The 18,746-nt window shown below is 41.1% G+C and overlaps 1 protein-coding gene across 2 annotated transcripts in view; it reads right to left on the bottom strand.

Moving 5' to 3' along the window:
• Positions 1-324: 324 nt before the first annotated feature.
• Positions 325-18,746, bottom strand: part of LOC112237555 (methyl-CpG-binding domain protein 5) — a 58,608-nt gene continuing 40,186 nt past the window's right edge. For both annotated transcript variants that reach the window (XM_024406172.2, XM_024406177.2), the window contains exons 2-10: positions 15,881-16,581; positions 14,324-14,426; positions 13,960-14,128; positions 11,061-13,298; positions 6,841-7,115; positions 4,909-5,955; positions 3,468-3,544; positions 3,281-3,356; positions 325-3,130 (exon numbers count right to left, since the gene is read on the bottom strand). In XM_024406172.2, the coding sequence (XP_024261940.1) occupies positions 3,068-3,130; positions 3,281-3,356; positions 3,468-3,544; positions 4,909-5,955; positions 6,841-7,115; positions 11,061-13,298; positions 13,960-14,128; positions 14,324-14,426; positions 15,881-15,990 (4,158 nt within the window). In that variant the 5' untranslated portion in view covers positions 15,991-16,581 and the 3' untranslated portion in view covers positions 325-3,067. The remainder of the gene's footprint in view (positions 3,131-3,280; positions 3,357-3,467; positions 3,545-4,908; positions 5,956-6,840; positions 7,116-11,060; positions 13,299-13,959; positions 14,129-14,323; positions 14,427-15,880; positions 16,582-18,746) is intronic.

Here is an 18,746-nt window from a genome sequence, read left to right as displayed (position 1 = left end):
CCCATGTCTTTTGCAAGAGTTGAGCCCAGTATGAGCTGGTTTAAGCTCAATAAAAATGTTGCCAATCATTTCAAAAGTTACAGAGGGTAGTTCTCGAAGAATTGACAGATCACCTAAGTGTGTAGAACATATCCTTTTGATACAAAATCTAATATTATTGTGTCTTTCACACTTAAACTGACAATATAAAATACAGATGTGTTTGGAAATGTGATTTAGGGTAGGTGGGTTGAAGTTAGTAGCTTGAAGGGGACAATTTGATGGAATGACTGGAAGAGACTATAACATACATGTACAATATAACAACGTAAGCCACAGTTGATAGAATACTTTTTTTTTATTGCAAAATTAATGCAATACTTTGTCAAATTTGTAAATCCCTTTCGAACAAACACCATTAAAAGATTTTGAACAAAGCATAATAGCCACCTTTTACTGCATGTAATTTCAGGCACACTTTTCTAAATGTAAAACATTTCTGCTAGAGAAGCAGGAAAGGAAAATGCTACAGCTGTTATCTATTCAGAAAGATGTACTGAAAACTATAAGTACAAAAGATACTTTGATGTTGGTGCTAAGTGACTGTTACATTACCAATTGACTAACAATGCATATCACATTTAAAATTAAAATACTTTACAAAAATGTAAAATCTTTTCCCACTGTAAAACCATCAAAAACAATGTGGGCCACTCAGCTTTTACCATATGTTTTGAAATAAAGAGCATAAAAATGACATTTAAAACCACATTCAATAAATAACTCATTCCAAAACAATATTAGAATATATTTTGTTTCAATAAGGAGGGCAAAACATTTATTCCATTAAACACAATCACTCAAGATCACTACAATGGACAACAAGTTTGAAATGGAAGACATAAATAAACATTTACTTTGTCCATGGACTAGTGGTGGGCTCTCTTCATATACCCCCAATTTTAGGATTAAGAGTGCAATATAATTATAAACAGAATGCATACATAGCTAGGTTACCAAGTTTTAAAACGAGTATTAGATTTTAGGATGCCGGGTTGTTCTGTTAGGATTGAACACAGATGACTTGATATTGTATGTTAAATAATAAAAATGAGACAAACATGTACATATGTCAGTATTACAATTTCAGATTTTCACAAGACTGCTCAAATCAGAAGACTGATCAAATCAGAAGACTGATCAAATCAGAAGGTGCCCCTCCTGAGTCAGGGTATTAAGTACAGAAAATGAAGTTCACTCTTTTAAAATGAACATTTTACAATTTCTTCAGGCCGTGGGTATATACTCAGTGTTGACACAAGTAAGAAAAAAAAGAACACTATATGCACAAACTGAGTGTTCAAAATTGTACACTTCATAAATAAACACAAATATATAAATGTATATTTATAAACCACTAATGGAATATTTATCCATATATAGGCTGTTCATTTGTTTTAAGAGAAAAATATATAATACTCTAAGGCTTTTCAGAGCGTACAACTCTCATTAGTATTATTGCTAAGTAACCAATGTATATCTACAAATAAATATGTGATTCATAAATAAATTATAAAGTACAAAAGCAAAAAACAATGAAAATGAACAAAATGAAGGCCACTAATTCAATAGAATATTAAAAAGATAAATAATAGAAACTTAAAGTCCTAACTTGTGATACGGCATAGCTTTGGCAGCTGGGGATTGTAGCATTGGATATAAGGCTCGGATCAAAGTTTACTCATACTTTCTTGGGTCGTTTAAAATGGTTTTGCAGAGCAAAGGAAACCAATGAGTATACTACAGATCTCTTCTGGCCTGTAAATGTGCAGTCCTTACTATTAAGGCATTTTGACCCTTGAAATGACACATTCAAGGGTAAAACACAGAGAAATGCTCAATTACATGATTTGATAGAGAAAATAAACAGCTTAATACTTTTTGCACCATTTAAATATGAACATAAATGTAGATTAAACACTAGTGGCAGAACCGTATATTACAACTGTTGCTATTGAATACTTCATTTCAGAATGCATGTAATGTATACCACAGAAATTAGTCTATGCTTTACAATAACTTCTTTTTTTTAAATGAACAAACATATACTGTCAAAGTCATTTTGCAGATATAACACAGGAAATCTGTTTATCAAAAATATTCAGAGAAAATAAATTTTACTTTGGGAGTACAAATAATGTAACTTAGAGGCATATTTCAGACTCCTTCCCTTGATGGCTTTTTCTTTTCTTGGATAACATGGATAAAAACAAGAACAAAGAAAAAGGAAACGTAAGACAAAGAGAAAGTATTTGCATGTCCTATGTTCAGATAAAGGATATACTGTGGGTCTATCTTCAAGTCTTCCAATTTCCTTTTCTTGGGACACACACTGTATGTATGCCTTCCCAGCAGGACAAGATCACCCTTACTGGCTGCATGCAAATGAGAATAGTGTCTGTTGAAGTTCAACATTATAATCCTTCAGCTGTTCAATGCTTAACAGCATGTTTCAATAGATCTGTAATAGAAATTCCTTTATGCTGCTTTTCTTTTGAAAAATGAAATCTCTGGCCTCACCGTTTTGTGAAAAATAAAAACATTGGAGAACCAGATATAGTTTTGTATTGATATGTACATAAGACATTAGCATTAAGTCAACTCATCAATGATAAAACTGAACAATATATACAATTAACCACTGAAAATAATGTACTGTTTTCCTTGGTCTATGTGCATAATCTAAAATGCATCAGAAATATTTGGACCAACTATTTCCTTATATGTAGAATCTCATGTTCCATAAGGACAAGCTAGCTGTGGATATATCACAGCTATTATTTTGCAGCTAGGTTCCTCCATCCTTTCTTGTACTTTCTTCACTGTCAGTGTCTTGGTGGTGGTCAAGGTGGGAGGGTTGACTCTGATTGTAGCACTAATCCAGTTGGACTAAGTACCAAGCTGATGCAAAAGAGAAGACAACGGTCACTACTATTGCACACACTGGCTAACGATTCTACATCGGCTACACCCATTGGCTAGATGGACCGCTACCCAGCAGGATACCAAAGGGTCCACACATTTACTGTCATCTGGAGATCTTCCTCCTCTTGGGTTTCGTGGTCTTGACTTGTCTGTCTCTCTGTGATATCTGGTGCACCAAAGAAATGGGGGAGGGGTTGGAACACCATCTTTAGATAGACTGTAGACATAATGAGAGGCTCACACACGTTTGGGAACCCAAAGGTAATCTCTAAAGAGGTGTGTACAGTACACACAATAACCAAATCGGAATACTCACATTGCCTGTCATCTTATCCAGCTCACACATAGCCTCCTGTATAGCAGCCTCTAGGTGGTTATTCCATTTTCGACCACTGTAAGAAAGAGAACATATTTGTTTTACATTATCCTCATCCTTCATCCGATAAAAACAATGTGCAGGGACAGAATAAAGAATAATAGCATATGAATCTAGGGTAATTTACTTTCTAGTTATCTTGTTTGCTTTATGTAGTGTGTCCAGATCCTCTGTTAGTGTCCTCTGGAACTTCTCTGACTCTACCTGAAGGCAAGTAGAAACAACATTACCAGACACCGGGGGAATGAAACAAAAACATTACCAAAGGATCACCTGTTGGTAGTGCATGGCGCTTGTAACGGCAGGGTATTGAGTTTGATTCCCGGGACCACCCATACGTAAAATGTATGCACGAATGACTAATCTAAGTGGCATATTACACAGCCAAGTGAAACCAAAAGCACATTACCCTGTCCACAGAACAGAAGTTCTAAATGTACATTACCCTGTCCACAGAACAGAAGTTCTAAATGTACATTACCCTGTCCACAGAACAGAAGTTCTAAATGTACATTACCCTGTCCACAGAACAGAAGTTCTAAATGTACATTACCCTGTCCACAGAACAGAAGTTCTAAATGTACATTACCCTGTCCACAGAACAGAAGTTCTAAATTAGTTTGCAGAATGACTCCGGTCAAAGCAATCAATTACTTTATTTCACATTTCCTAATTATAATGACTCAACTTCAATAAAGCTTTATTATCTAATGACTAACTTGCAAGTTACTGTAACGCCAGGTAAGACAAAGAGCATTCAATCATTTTCTAATAATTTTTTTTTTTTTAGAGTCAGCATCTTGTCCTATCCTTCCAAACTGCTTTTAATTGTATTTACTGAACACAATGGGTCATATTCATTAAAATAGCTGTCCACACAGGCTTGTAAAAGGGATGGATATGGCAAATTCATCCACTATTGCATATTATCTGCACAGTCAAACAAGGCATGAAACCAAACTGAAATATCACCTAGCCATATGTTAGCCTAAATAATATGGGTAAATCCAGGAAAAATGTAATAAAGTACATTCCCCCAAGGATTCCCACACTGAAGTTCCTGAACAGTAGCTTTCGAGAAAAAAAAGAACAAAACACAGTAGGCAGTGAATAAATTAAATCAATGGATATCGACAGACAGGTGAAAATGGTGGTAGAATGACCTCTGGGAAGGTGTCAAACCCATTATGCTGTTTTACCCTGATGTTAATTCCTTGGCGTCTCAAAGGCGTTTGAGAGTGTCGCAGGGCAGAATTGGGGTGTTTTTTAATGCAGAACACCGTGGGAAATCTCCCTCTCATGCTCTTTGTGAGGAATATATCATCTTTCAGGGACTTGCCATGCCTGGTGCCTACACATTTTTAAACTCCCCTCTTATACAAAGCATTATTTTGCCATAAAAAAACTGCAACGGTAATGTGTACAGTAGTACTAGCAGCAAAGGTTTAATGTAAAATTGTGTTGAAACTGAGGCTGGAATTGTGGCAGAGACCTCCACTTCTTTATCTGATGTAGTCATGTGACCAATCATAATTGATGACACTAAAACAAATACACAACAAGCTCACCTTTCCCTGCATGTCATTCACCATCCCAGGGGAGTACATGTGCCCCTCACTCCCAATCTTGCCTGGCCATGGAGGGAAGCCTTTGCCCTGGCCCCAGAGTAGATCCCCCGGGTAGTGGGCCGGAGTTCTGGGCCTGTGGTGGAGCGGGAGCCCCTCACTGGAGGAGGGAGAGTCCCCAGGCCTCAGGTCTTCCTCGCCGCTCAGGCTCCCGTTCAGGTGCCCATTGTAATGCCCATTGTAGTGGTTCCCATTGAGTTGGCCATTCAGATGTTCGTTGTAGTGGCTGTAATCCTTGGTAAAAAGGCCCTCTGGTGGGCCAGAGGAAGAACCAGGGGACAGGCTGGGGTGTCTGGAATGTAGTCTTCCCGAGGTGAGGACCCTACCGTTGCCGTTCATATGGGCATACAAGTCACTGGGGAAGTGCAGTGTTGTTTGGTCCTGAGGGCCAAAGTGGACCTGGGCCTGACTTTTGGGCCTCTCTGGGTAGGTGCAGTTTCTGCTCTGGGCTAAGGAAAGCGGTTGGAGGAGCTCGTCATTACGCCACAGACCAGCCTGCTCCTGGCCCTCCGCCTGCCCATCCCATTGTCTTCTCTGGGCTCCGTGTCGCGGCGAGCGGAATCTGGCAGGAGCTTCCATAGCAACAGGAGAGAAGCTGTTGTTCCTTTCAGGGGTCTTCTTGCGTGGCCGACCCACCTTGGGTTGGTGTCGGGGCTCTGGCACTGGCTCCTGATATGAGCGAAGGGGGCCATGAATGACAGAGTTAACCGCATGGGAGAGGTCGACAGGCTCGCCGACAACAGAAGCAGCGAAGGTACCGCTAGCACCTGTTGATGTGATGACATTAAACGCGCTCTTGCTGGCCGTGCCCATCGCTGCCCTGTGGATGGTATCAATAACTTCTCCCCCACCACCTGGAAGGTCCTCGGCAGCCTGATATTCTTGATGACCCTTCTGGAGACAAGGGGCACCGGGTTGGGACATGGGCATCATCCCCGGTCGACTCATCATAGTTCTGTTTGGCAGTGGAATCGTCTCAGGCAAATCCACCTGTAACAAAAAGAGAGGGAGAGGTTCAAACATGTTGAAAGTAGCTAGGTTTCCATCCAATTTGCGACAGATTTTCATGCAAAAGATGTGTTTCCATCAGACTTTTTGCGGATAAAAGCTGTGCGTGATGACATACGCACATTAAAAAAACTTTTGCTGTTAAATTCCCATGTACCAGAAGAAAAATACAAGTTACATGGGTTTCCATCGCATTTTCATCTTTACTGATGGTTTTGTCAACAAAACTGTTAGGTTATATAGCAAAATGTGCGAGGTGTTGTCACATGCGCTTGTAGCCAACACCTCACAGATACTGTGGGTAGGCTAACTACATTATGAGATTATTATGGATAAGAGCAATATTATTTGTATTTGTCAAACAGCAGCCAAGCATTGATCATCATGTCACCAGAACATGACCCTCGATATTTATTGGAAAGGAGCATCAAGCTCATCATCTTGCACATTCACCACCCTGTGAAGTTAATCATAATTAATTTAATCTGTAGCCTAATAAACTGCATGGTTTCCCAAGTCGTAGTGGGAGGACCACACAACATATCATTATGTGACTCCAAGTTTACTTCAATATAATGGTTATTATATCAACATTTGCACAAGACATATCCACTGCCATTTCACGCATAATATATTTTTCCGACACAAAAATGTCCCACCATGTCGAACAAACAAATTGTCTGTCGGAATTTTTAAAATTGTACCGGCATTTCATGTTTCCGTCAGCCCAGTGGTGACTTTTTTCATACGTCATTCAAGAAATGTTGAATGGAAATAAACAATAAACATCCCTAAACTGCCAAACAAACATCCAAATACACAGAAAGTCACCACAATTATTTTGGGAAAAAAACCAGAATGTCTGACCTGGAAGCTCTGAAGGAGGCTGTTCATGGGGTTGGAGGAGGCATCATCAGGGAGAGGGGCATCGGGGTGGGAGCCTTGGCACTGGAATCTGTGCTGCTGCTGGCCCTGCATGTAGTGCTGACCAGGACCCTGGGTCAGACCCTGATGTTGGCCCTGAACAAGTGGTTGCAGTCTCTGTTGTTGCAGTGTATGGGCCTGGCTGTTCCTGATGAGAGACTGAAGACTCTCCTCTCGGGCCTGCCTCAGCTCACTGCTCAGAGAACTACTGACCTCACCTGCACAAAGGGAGAGAGAGAAAGGAGAGAGAGAGAGAAAGGAGAGGCATGAGAAAGGTGCGAGAATGAAAAGTGAAGTGAGGGAGCGGGAGTAGAGGAAGATCTGAACATGAGGACAACACCACTACAAGCTAATTGAGTTTTTTCAAAGATAAGCAAACCAAAGGGACAGTAAGAGAGAATAGTGTGGAAGTAACAAAAAAGGTAGTTTTGCCCAAAGTTTACTTCCATTTACTTCCCTTGATTTGTGAGGACTTGATTGAACAAATAAGACAGTAAAATGAAACAGACAAGATAAGTGAGAAAATAAAGAAGACTATGTTGTTGAAATGTAAACCAAAGTGGTCAACTGTGGTTCAGTTGGCTTCCCTGACTACAGACTGAAACTTCAGGCCAATTATAGGTATTTCAGACAAAATATTGCTCCTGACTCTTAAATCAAGAAAAATCTATGAGTATATAAATCTTGGATGTACACTTCTAGAAGCCCAGCCATAGATGGATATCCATACATTACCTCAACATCGTCAGCAAGGGATATGGTGTAGAACAGGATAAGTAGCCAATAGTAGCAGTGAGTGACAAAATTAGGATTCTAATGCTTTTGAAATAAAGGTTCATTTCACAAAAACGGTTGACAAACCTCAACAAAGTAGCCAGTAGCCACCATGATCCGCTAACTGACGGTTTCGGAGGACATTTCCTGAATCCACAGAGCTTGGACACGAAGTGAATGTGATCATTTGTGTGGAGCTCCTGTATCGAAACAGAAATGCATCCCATGTTTATGGATGAGTGGCTCTCACTGTAAGGGTAAACGCTCCCTACTTTCTGGTAGCTCGCTAGTGACTTTTTTGACATTACTGTGAAAGTGCATAAAATACAAGATCCCCCTAATGTAATTAGCCTACACTAAAGGCTCAGCTGTCTAGATACATTTGACTCCTGATAAGTGCACATATCAAAAGGAAATGAATGCTCCATTCAAGTGGAGTCCCAATTCAAATATATTATTTCCCTTTTCTTGTGCTACTGCCGGCTATCTGCAATCACAACAATCCCAAGCCACTGCGTACATCAAACTAGAGCTAAGAGAATGTATCTAGACTAAATGCCACTACCTGCAGTGATTCCCCTATATTCATTTAGCTACCCGTGCCACCGATGCTGAAAGAAACCCTAGGGCAAATACTGACTAGTCGTTGCATATTACTTATCACCCAAAAAGTAAATGACAGAAACAATAAGTATACAGTTCATATGAGGAAATCAGTCAATTGAAATAAATTCACTCGGCCCTAATCTATGGATTTCACAGATGGGAATGCAGATATGTATCTGTTGGTCACAGACAACTTTTAAAAAATAAAATGGGCCTCAGGATCTCGTCACAGTATTTCTGTGCATTCAAATTGCCATCGATAAAATCCAAATTGTGTTCGTTGTCCGTAGCTTATTCCTGTCCATACCATAACCCCACCGCCACCATGGGACACTCTGTCAGCGTTGTGAACATCAGCAAACCGCTCACCCACACAACGCCATACACGTGGTCTGCGGTTGTGAGGCTGGTTGAATGTACTGCCAAATTCCCTAAAATGATGCTGGAGTCACCTTATGGTAGATAAATTAACATTAAATTATCTGGCAACAGCTCTGGTGGACATTCCTGCAGTCAGCATGCCAATTACACACTCAAAACTTGCCACATCTGTGTAATGAGCATGCTGTTTAATCAGCTTGTTGATATGCCACATCTGTCAGGTGGATGGATTATCTTGGCAAAGGAGAAATGCTCACTAACAGGGATGCAAACACATTTGTGCACAACATTTGAGAGAAATAAGCTTTTTGTTCATATGGACATTTTCTGGGATCTTTTATTTCAGCTCCTGAAACATGGGATAAAACTTTATATGTTGCGTTTATATTTTTGTTTTTTTCGGTGTATTTTAATCTGGAGGCAGAGTTTATATCCCACTCATCCTCCCAACCACCTAAAACCATTAAGAGCAAACCATCTCAGCAATTAGATCAATATTACACAAGAGGGCACTTTTCCCAGTGTAATCCACCCCGTTTTCAACAATATTGTTTTTACTAAAACATTAAAGCTGCATAATACACCTTTTTTTCTAGAGCAAGTATACATCTTTTACATCTAGCTAATAAGTTTTGTGCTTGAACTTTTTGTTGTTGTTGTTAGGTTTGATAAATGTGAACTTGCTCATTAGTTAGCTAGCTAGCAAACGTTAGCTTGCTAAATGAGCCAGGCAGTCACACACACTTCATATGAAACAAATGTGGTGGTAAGTGCAGCACATTGCACACAACACTAAATGCTTTACCAAGCTAGCTATCTAGCAAGATGAATAAATACTTTAATTCACTCACCATTACCCCATACTACCAATGTCAGTTCGCTTGCTAGCTAAACTAAAGTTAGCTAAATGATTAGCATCACCATTTGACAATTAGCACAAGATAGCTAGCTAGCTACTGCACTGGCACTCGGCAGCTAACAGGCAGTTGTTTAATTCAGAAATGAATCCCTTGCTATTTAATAATGTTGCTAACTACACTGGTTACCTAGTTGTGCCCATCTGGCTAGAATCAAAAAGGGTTTAATACAAATTCTAGGTAGCAACATTAGCACAACTTGCTTATTAGCTAACATTCGCTTTCTACAGCACACAAGCCAAACATCGCTTATGAACCTTTTTGGGATAGGGGGCAGCATTTTCACTTTTGGATGAATAGTGTTCCCAGAGTGAATTGCCTCCTACTCTGTCCCAGATGCTAATATATGCATATTATTATTAGTATTGGATAAAAACACTATGAAGTTTCTAAAACTGTTTGAATGATGTCTGTGAGTATAACAGGACTCATATGGCAGGTGAAAACCTGAGAAAAATCCAACCAGGAAGTGGGATATCTGACGTTTGTAGTTTTTCAAAGCTTGGCCTACCGAATACACAGTGTCTATGGAGTCAATTTGCACTTCCTACGGCTTCCACGAGATGTCAACCGTCTTTAGAAACTGGTTTGAGGATTCTACTATAAAGGAGGGGCTCATGAGACCTGTTTGAGTCAGTGGTCTGGCAGAGTGTCTCAGGCTCGTGGCGCGTGCTCCCGACAGAGTTAGCTCTTGTTCCAGTGCTTTTCTTCAGACATAGAAATTCTCCAGTTGGAAGCTTATTGATGTTTTATGTTAAGAAAGTTACTGCCACATTGTGGTCTGGACTATTTTTAACGAGGCTTATCCAGGGGGTTGATCTGTGCTGTGACAACACACCAGTATCCTTTAAGTTAAATCATTGTTTGAGAATATGACTTAGTTTAGCTGAAAATGGGTTAAATAAATAAGAAAAATAACAAAAAAGCAGGAAAAATAAGGTATGATGTGAGAAACAAGTAGAAAAACATATCTGAACATTTTTGTCTGCCTGCCTGTAAAACATTTTTGCCTTTAAAGAGGTCTTGCACGCTGGCTTTAAATAGCTCACTTTCATTTGGCTGTGCAGCACAAAATGTTTTGCAGTCAGCACTTTGATGAAAGATGCTTAAAGAGCGCAAGTGACAAAGACGGCAACAACGTGAGACTGAATTTAATGACAAGGACAACTAGTTACATGCAAAAAGATAGTCACATTCATATTTGTAAGGTAGTAGCCTAATTCACAATGTGTTTTTTTTTGGCCCCAAACATCTAGATGGATCATTGTAATAAAGTAGGCTATATCCAATTATTTTCAATAGACAAAAACTACCAATGTTCGCCACAAGGGGGCACAACACACATTGCAGCCCTTGCTTTATCACATGTATATAATGTATATAAATAGAGACTATTGCCTTAAAACATAATATAAATCTATGATTTTGCTACACCTAGGATAAGAAGACAATAGTCAACAAAATCAAGGAGAAACAGCTGCTTACCTGACTCAGAGAGGGCTTGGACCCCGCCATTGGACATCATGGGAGGCAATCCTGCCCTGCCTCTGAAGTGGGGGTTGCCTTGCGCCTGGGATGGTTTCTGATAAAGTCCAAACTGCTGCTGCTGGTGAGGGTTTGGGTTTCCCTGCATCGACCCCATGGCTGCATGTTGTCCACCATTGTAACCCAACACCCCAAAGTTTCCAGTTAAGGTGGGGTCCTGCATTTGATTTATTGGCCTGTTGAACTGCTCCATGTTTAGATCCTGGCCTGAAATCTGACCATCACTGTTCATGTTCTGGAAGCCACGGATCTTCGCTCTGCCCTGGATTTGATGCCCCTGCAAGCTCTGCTGCAAAGTTGACATCTGAGGCAAAGCTTCCTCCAAGAAGGGAGATTTGCCAGATTTGGCCGGGCTTTGGCCCACGTGGCTTGGCCCATTGTGGGCACTTTGGTGGCTCATTGACTGGAGTAGCTGGGCCATGGAGGTGTTTGGGGGCAAACAACCCTGCTGCAACATTCTCCTCAAAGTCTCTGGAAAGCTAGATGAACTAGATCCAGAGCCACCCATCGGATGCTTGAGCACGTCGAAAGCCCTGTCATTGTTGATGCCACCACTACTGCCATCACTGGACAGTTTGCGCTTGCGATTTGCCTCTCTTTGCTGAACCATACCCATGAGTTTGTCTCTTAGTGCTGCTCTTCCGCTTTGAAATTCGCCCGCCAACGGCCCAGGATTAGGTAGATATCTCTGGTTTAAAGTGCTGTGTCCATCTAGGTTCCCACCTCTTCCTCCACCAACTAGCCCTGGGTGTCCCAAACTGCTGCCACTGCGAGCCTCTGCGCCTGCATCCAATGTGCTGTCGGTATGTTTGTTTTGATTAACTAGCTGTGCTTTCGCTGCTGCTGAAAGTAGACTACTTGCTGGGAAGGAAGCAGGATTCTGCTGATCTAACATCTGGTTAAGGGGCATTCCTACCGAGTGATTCTTTTGAAGGATACTATCAGATCCGGGAGCTGGACGGTACATGGAGTTGGGATGCCTGCTTAGACCAATGTTCATCCCCCCTGGCAGTTGGTTGGGGGTATCGTTCAAGTGATGGAGTTTGTCCATCTTATATGCAGAACCTTGTGGCATTGCAGGTCGAGGGGACCCCGAGGAGGCCTGAGAGGACCGGGGAAGTGGCTTTGAACCCCCACAAGGAACCTGGAGCCCCCTCGTGGGGTGAGCGAAGCTACCATGTTCAGAAGAACTGGATAAGCAACGTGAGCGGTGGGGTGACTCCACCTTGGCGAGGACCGGCCCAGCCATATGTGCTGGGGACATGATAGGTGAGGATGAGGCAGATGACAGGGTAGGGTGGTGCTGGACCCTATGGCCATGCCCAACAGGTCCAGACTTCCCAGTTGGCAAGGGCAGGTTGCTGGGCAAAGGGACACTGGCAGGGGGGATGTTTACATTCATTGGTGGTACCTGAGATTGGGTATTGTGTTGGAGGCCAGATATGTTTGGCACTAAGGGACCCTGGCTAGGAGCCTTGCTTGGAATTGGGTCCAGGATACCAAGAGGGTCCTTCTCAGAGGTCACCTGCTTTTTCTGCAGGATGCAGGGAGGGAGCTGAGACAGGGAAAAGTGCGACTGTGGGTGGCATGCAGGCTGGGGCTTGTGTTGAAGGTCGTGGGGGAAGCTGCAGGAGGGCTGCCTATTGAGGCTTTTGGCATTGACGGCAGGGGAATTTGGTACATTAGTCCTTCCTGACATGGCACACGAGGGCTGGGAGGCCGAAGGCGAGCCGTGGTGCAGGATACTGGGTGGTGAGAGATGGGTAAAACGATCACCGTTCATATGGACAGAGCCTGGGCTGCAAGCTCCATGAAAACCAAGCATATTGGGGTCAGGACTCCCCAGAGGTTCAGTCCTTGGGGAGGGAGCCCTATCACCATAATGCTGTGAGCAACATGAATTGGAGGAGGAGGGGCTGAGCAGGACACTGTGGCGGCTGTGATAGGGTGACCGTTGTTGGCTACTGTGTTCGCTGCCCCCCAGCCTTGTCCTGCTGTACCCCAAGTACAGATCCCTCTGAGGGGGAGAATCCAGTTCATGGTTATAGTACTGTTGACCAGAAACTGACATTCCTGTCTTGTTGGGATTCCTGCCATCAAGAGCCACAGAGTTGGGTGGACCATTGTGCATATTGTTCCTTATTGCTTGATGACTCAAAGGACCCATAGCTGCAGCGCCTGCAAAGCAAAGTAAACTTGTATCAATCTTTGAAATTACTTTTATCATCTCAGATGAGATAATTATATGTAATTAATTCAGCATTGTCAACTCAGACCTTATTGAAAATCCCAAAACAAATCAACAATTAACATTTCTGAATTGACAACAGAAACCCGATCTTTAGAGAAAACATAAAACAGCAGCTAAGCAGACAGTTGAATCTAAATGATATGTGTATGCATGTTCTTCAGACAGCATGCTATAAAAAAGAAGCGAACATGTGACGCTGACAGAGCAGCAATTCACTGCAGTTCTTTGCTGTGAGAATACTGCACAGAGCAGATGATTTCTGTCTGAGCTGGTCTCAATAGGTCATAAGGTTATTCTCTTTAATTTAAAATGTCTATATGGCAATATAAAACTAGCTGAGAATGCACAGATTGTCATGTCATTATATCAAGTTACACCGATTGGAGAGTAAAAGCCATTAAGTGACATTGGCTTTCATCATCAAATGACACCCTTATGCAAAATATCATAAATAACTGGTGTTTAGGCCTATTTCAGTATTTGATCAGATATGAGACATTGAACTTCATAATCAATAAGTCACACAAATGGATGGATCTTTCCTAGAGAGCTAGTTGCATCTCAAATTGACAATATTTCTTTACATACCAGTGCCAACACTGGCCAGAGCGGGGTGTGGCAACTCCATGCTCCTGCGCAGGGTTGCCACGGTGATGACCTTCCTCTTGTGGATACACAGCTTGGTGACATTAGCGTCGGCTCTGGCATCCTCAACAGTCCTCTGCTTGATAGCCGCCCCGGTGTCAAAGTTGAATATCTGAGGGGAGTGAAAGATGTTAGCGTCTGGGTGTGCCTACTCTTATCAATACACTATGCATGCGTTACTTCCTCTCTCCTCCAGTCCTGGCTACAGTAAGAAGTGTGTTAGTGTTCAGTAGTATGTGTAGTACATTTTCCTTTGAACTTAAATGACCCATCTACCAGGAGTGGCCCCACATTCAGGCCTGCTCACCTTATGAATGATGAGAGGACACTCCAGGCCACACTTACAGGTACCATCAGTCAGCAGGTAGCTCTTCACCTGCTCCAGACAGGCTAGGACTAAGCCACTGGGACTGGAATGTGGAAATCGGAGAGATTGTGAGTGACTAATGTAACAGCATAGCACAACCACAGCCAAATAAAAAGACAGTTTGCATCTGAAATGCCCCCCTATTCCCACAGTAGGCCTATGTTCTGGTCAAAAGTAGTGTGCTATATAGGGAATAAGGTACCATTTTAGACTAAACCATACACATTCAATTATATCAAATGACCTGGATAAAGTAGTCAGTCACAGCAAAAAAGGAAATCTCCCAAAACATAGGAGGAACACAATACCATGAAAACAGCTCACCTTTATAATGACAAGTGCCATCAGCTTAAAAGGCTTGGTTCGAAAGAAAAAAAACACATTCATTTCAAACTCAATGAAAGTAAGGGAGAGAAAAGCAGCTGGTGGGTGGAATTATGGTGCCATAAAACATGGCTCCCGACAGCATTTCATAGTTTTTCAGAGGACAATTTTCTCTGTATGAGACAGTCACTGATCTCAAACATTCTTTTCCTCAAGGCCATGTAGCCCAGATCTGCCCACCAGAGAGGGAATATACTTCATATGAAAAGGGAGGGAGGTAATATTAGACTCTCTGGAAGGTGTTATGCTTGACTAGCTCTGGTGTTGAAACATTTCCCTTCAACCCCATGGACAGAAAATGGATGGAAGTGACTTTTTCTGCCTTTCAATAAAGGCAATGGACTACGGCGTTATTGTGGTCAGCCCTATTAGGGTAACAGACAGATATGACAAGTCGTTCCACCTCAAAAAGCACAAGAAAGAGGATTGTCACCCACTATCCAAGATTCATCTGAAATTGTTTCTGTAGTTAGAAACAGATACGCATTTCTGCAACATTATTTTGTTGAAAGATAATTGATTGCAGACAAATTGCCCATTTCAATTTGTTGGATTCATAAACTACTCAATAAACATAGTACCAGTCATCCGATTTGGACCGAACCTCTTCTTAACAAAGATTAAGACGTGGGGATTCCAAATTAATGGACAAAAGCTACCCATGGACCCCCCAAACCCCACACCAAGCCCACCCAAAAGGCCAGTGTACAGTATCAGTTCTCTATGTTTGACAAGTAGTATAGAGCTGCGGCTTGGAGTACTGGTTATTCATACTATGTAATGTATTCATAGTGAGCTTGGTGATGTTTCCCCCCACTGTTCAGAGAAATTTGCCATAGAAGTCACTTGTGTCCCCCCCCATAAATGAGTGTGAAAGTACCAGGTTTTGCCCTCTAGATGCCACTGTTCCTGCTATTGCCACACCTCATATATATATATTAATCAATAAACACACCATATCAAATGGTAAGTTACATGAAAAGATTGATCAGTAGAAAATTGAGTGTATATTAGAAATTGGTACTGTAGAAGGAAAGAGTTCATTACCCTAAGTTCCGATTGGGGAGACTAGAGACCACAGGCTAGTTTAAATAGAGGTAGAGCAGGTCTTACCTTATGTAGACAACCCCGCTGTGGGTGATTCTGCGCTGCCAACCTATAGGGACTTCAGCCGGGGGCGGCTTCCCCTCAGCACACAGCCCCTCCTTCTTGGTTCTGTTCATTGTCCACTCCTTAGGTCCTCACAACTACACCCTTGCGATGTGAGATATCACAAGTCTGTCAGAGCGCTCAGACTAGTTTGCGTCATCCTGGGGTCTCTCAGGAGTAAACTGACCAACCAAGAGAGGATGAGCTACAACAGCTTCGCTGCCGGAACTGCCAACTGCCAATCCCACCGTCGCCTGCCTCTTCCGTGGACAGGTTCACTGTGGAACCAGACTTTTGAGGCCCTTCGTCCCCATCCTGTTTATTGCCGACATGTTTAAAACCCCATTTTCATCAGTCTTTGTGAGGAGGCCATGGTAGTCGTGGGGGGACCTGGGGACATTGGGATGAGTGGTCTGAGGGAACTTGAAGTAGAGTTGCCCAAGCTACCTCTCTCACAGACCAATGGAGACGTTTCACTTACAGTTCACAGAATCTGCTATTGGACAAATCTGGATGGATCTGGTCATGATATGATGACGTGAGTTCTGGCTGACACTAACTGCAGCTGCTGCGACCTTAGAACTCATAGTTGCAGGATCCATCAGCATGACATCATTCCAGAGTTGATAACGGATAAGAGCAGACACTGTCCCATATATTCCAACCTGTAAAGCAAGTCAAAAGTAACACGATCAAATTGACTACAAAAACCATTGGGAATATATTTCTATCCTACATAACAAAAGGAGCATTGATCTTATTGAGAAGAATATTCCTAAATATATCCCACACAAGACAGGAATGATCCCTCATGACACCCAGAAAAAATAATAATGATTTTGAGGATTTTCAAAAAATTTAATCCATAGAATGAATAGTCCTTTGGAAGGATTGTTGACATATTTTTGGCAGTTATATCTAATAAAACTAATTGGGAAATAATTACTAAAAGTTGTGATATTTATTGCATTTTGGCATTACCCGGACCTCCTTTAAAACTCCATGGTGTTTTCATCTCTAGGTGCTACAAAGTAAATTAGTTTGGTATCATATGAAGCTTTACAGCTTGATGTTTACTTTGTAGCACCTACAGATTAAACAGTAATATTTTAAACTTCAATAACTTTCATAATAACTAATTTATGAATATAATAAAATAAAACATTTTAGATGTGGATTTAAAAATATATATTGTTAAACATAATATATTCTATAGGCAAATCAAAGTTCCAGAGTGGGATCTCTGCTACTTTTAGAGTTATGATCCAATTTGTAAGCATTGTCAACAGAGTGAATGTGAAAATGGATTCAAAATAGTTGCCCTCTGCTGGTGATTTGCAGGATGTGCAAAGGAGGGCTGTGGTTGGTTACATTGCCTACTAAATCAAATCAAATTTTATTTGTCACATACACATGGTTAGCAGATGTTAATGCGAGTGTAGCGAAATGCTTGTGACAATGTATTGGTTTAAAATGGGCCATAACTTTTAAACTATCAGAGATCCCACTCAAACTTTGATATGTCCATAGAGTATATTATGTTCAACAATATATTTAAAACATTTGTATTATTTTTTATATAGATGTTTATATGTTTCAATATTCATAAATTAATATTATTTATAAAAAATCTAAATACTACTAATATTACAGAGCAAGCTGTAAAGCTTCATATGACACCAATTTTTACTTTGTAGCATTTACAGATGAAACATGGAGTCTTAATGGAGAAACACATCCAGATGTCCAAAATATCCCATCTCTGAGTAATTATTTCTCAATTATGCTTTAACATAAAAATGTAAAATATATATCCTTCTTCCAAAGGACTATTCTATTGAATACATTGTGAAAATTCCCCAAAATATGGTGAGTTTTTGTCTGGATTTCGTGAGGACTCACAGGTGTTCCACAACATTTGCATAGTACCCAATAATGTCAAATCAAAGTTCACTGGTCAGTGTACACAGACTTGCAGGCGTTATAGCAGGTGCAGGGAAATGCTTATGTTACTAGCTCCAACAGTGAAATAGAATGTCTCGCAAATTAAATATATATCAACCGAAAATAAGAAACAACAATCCTAAGTAGATATATAAGAGTGAGCATGTATGAAAATCCACAATATGGGGTGTGTATAGACAGTATATAATTTGGAAAAGAAAATGCTATGTACAGAAGTAGGGATATTAGGATGTGCCATGTCGAGAACATATTATATAAACAGAATAGGAGGTAACCAGCATTCAATGAGTCTATATACATGAGGCATTAGTTTTGAGGAGCAGGGCTGAGTACCAGATAGGTAGCCCGGCTAGTGAAGGTCATGTCAAAAAAGGTTTTTCCCGGGGAGTGATGTAATATGGAGGACCCGGCAAGCCAGCCTATTCCCTATAATGTAAACTCCAACAGAAATGACTTCAAATCTATAACTTCAAATTAAACCAAATATTTTGCACTCATGACTACTGGTTTCAATTTATTTTCAGCCAACTTACAAGCCAATACTTTATAAATGTATAGTTACAAACCAGCTCGCCAACTAAGCTGCTAACGCTAGCCCTGCCAGCCTTCTAACGTTACGTTAGCATGGAATGAGTCAGCCAGTTGCTATCAACACCTAGTTTACAGCTACATTAAAGTAAACCAAAGTTTTGGAAATACATAACGCCATCTAACCAGTTATCAAAGAATGTTAGCTATACTGAGTGTACAAAACATTAAGAACACCTTCATAACATTGATTTTCACTCCACCATTTTGCCCTCAGAACAGCCTCAATTTGTCAGAGAATGAACTTTCAAGGTGTCGAAAGCATTCCACAAGAGAT

Source organism: Oncorhynchus tshawytscha, linkage group LG03, assembly GCF_018296145.1.
Source record: "Oncorhynchus tshawytscha isolate Ot180627B linkage group LG03, Otsh_v2.0, whole genome shotgun sequence".
Taxonomy (NCBI): domain Eukaryota; kingdom Metazoa; phylum Chordata; class Actinopteri; order Salmoniformes; family Salmonidae; genus Oncorhynchus; species Oncorhynchus tshawytscha.
This window is presented reverse-complemented; position numbering and strand designations above follow the sequence as displayed.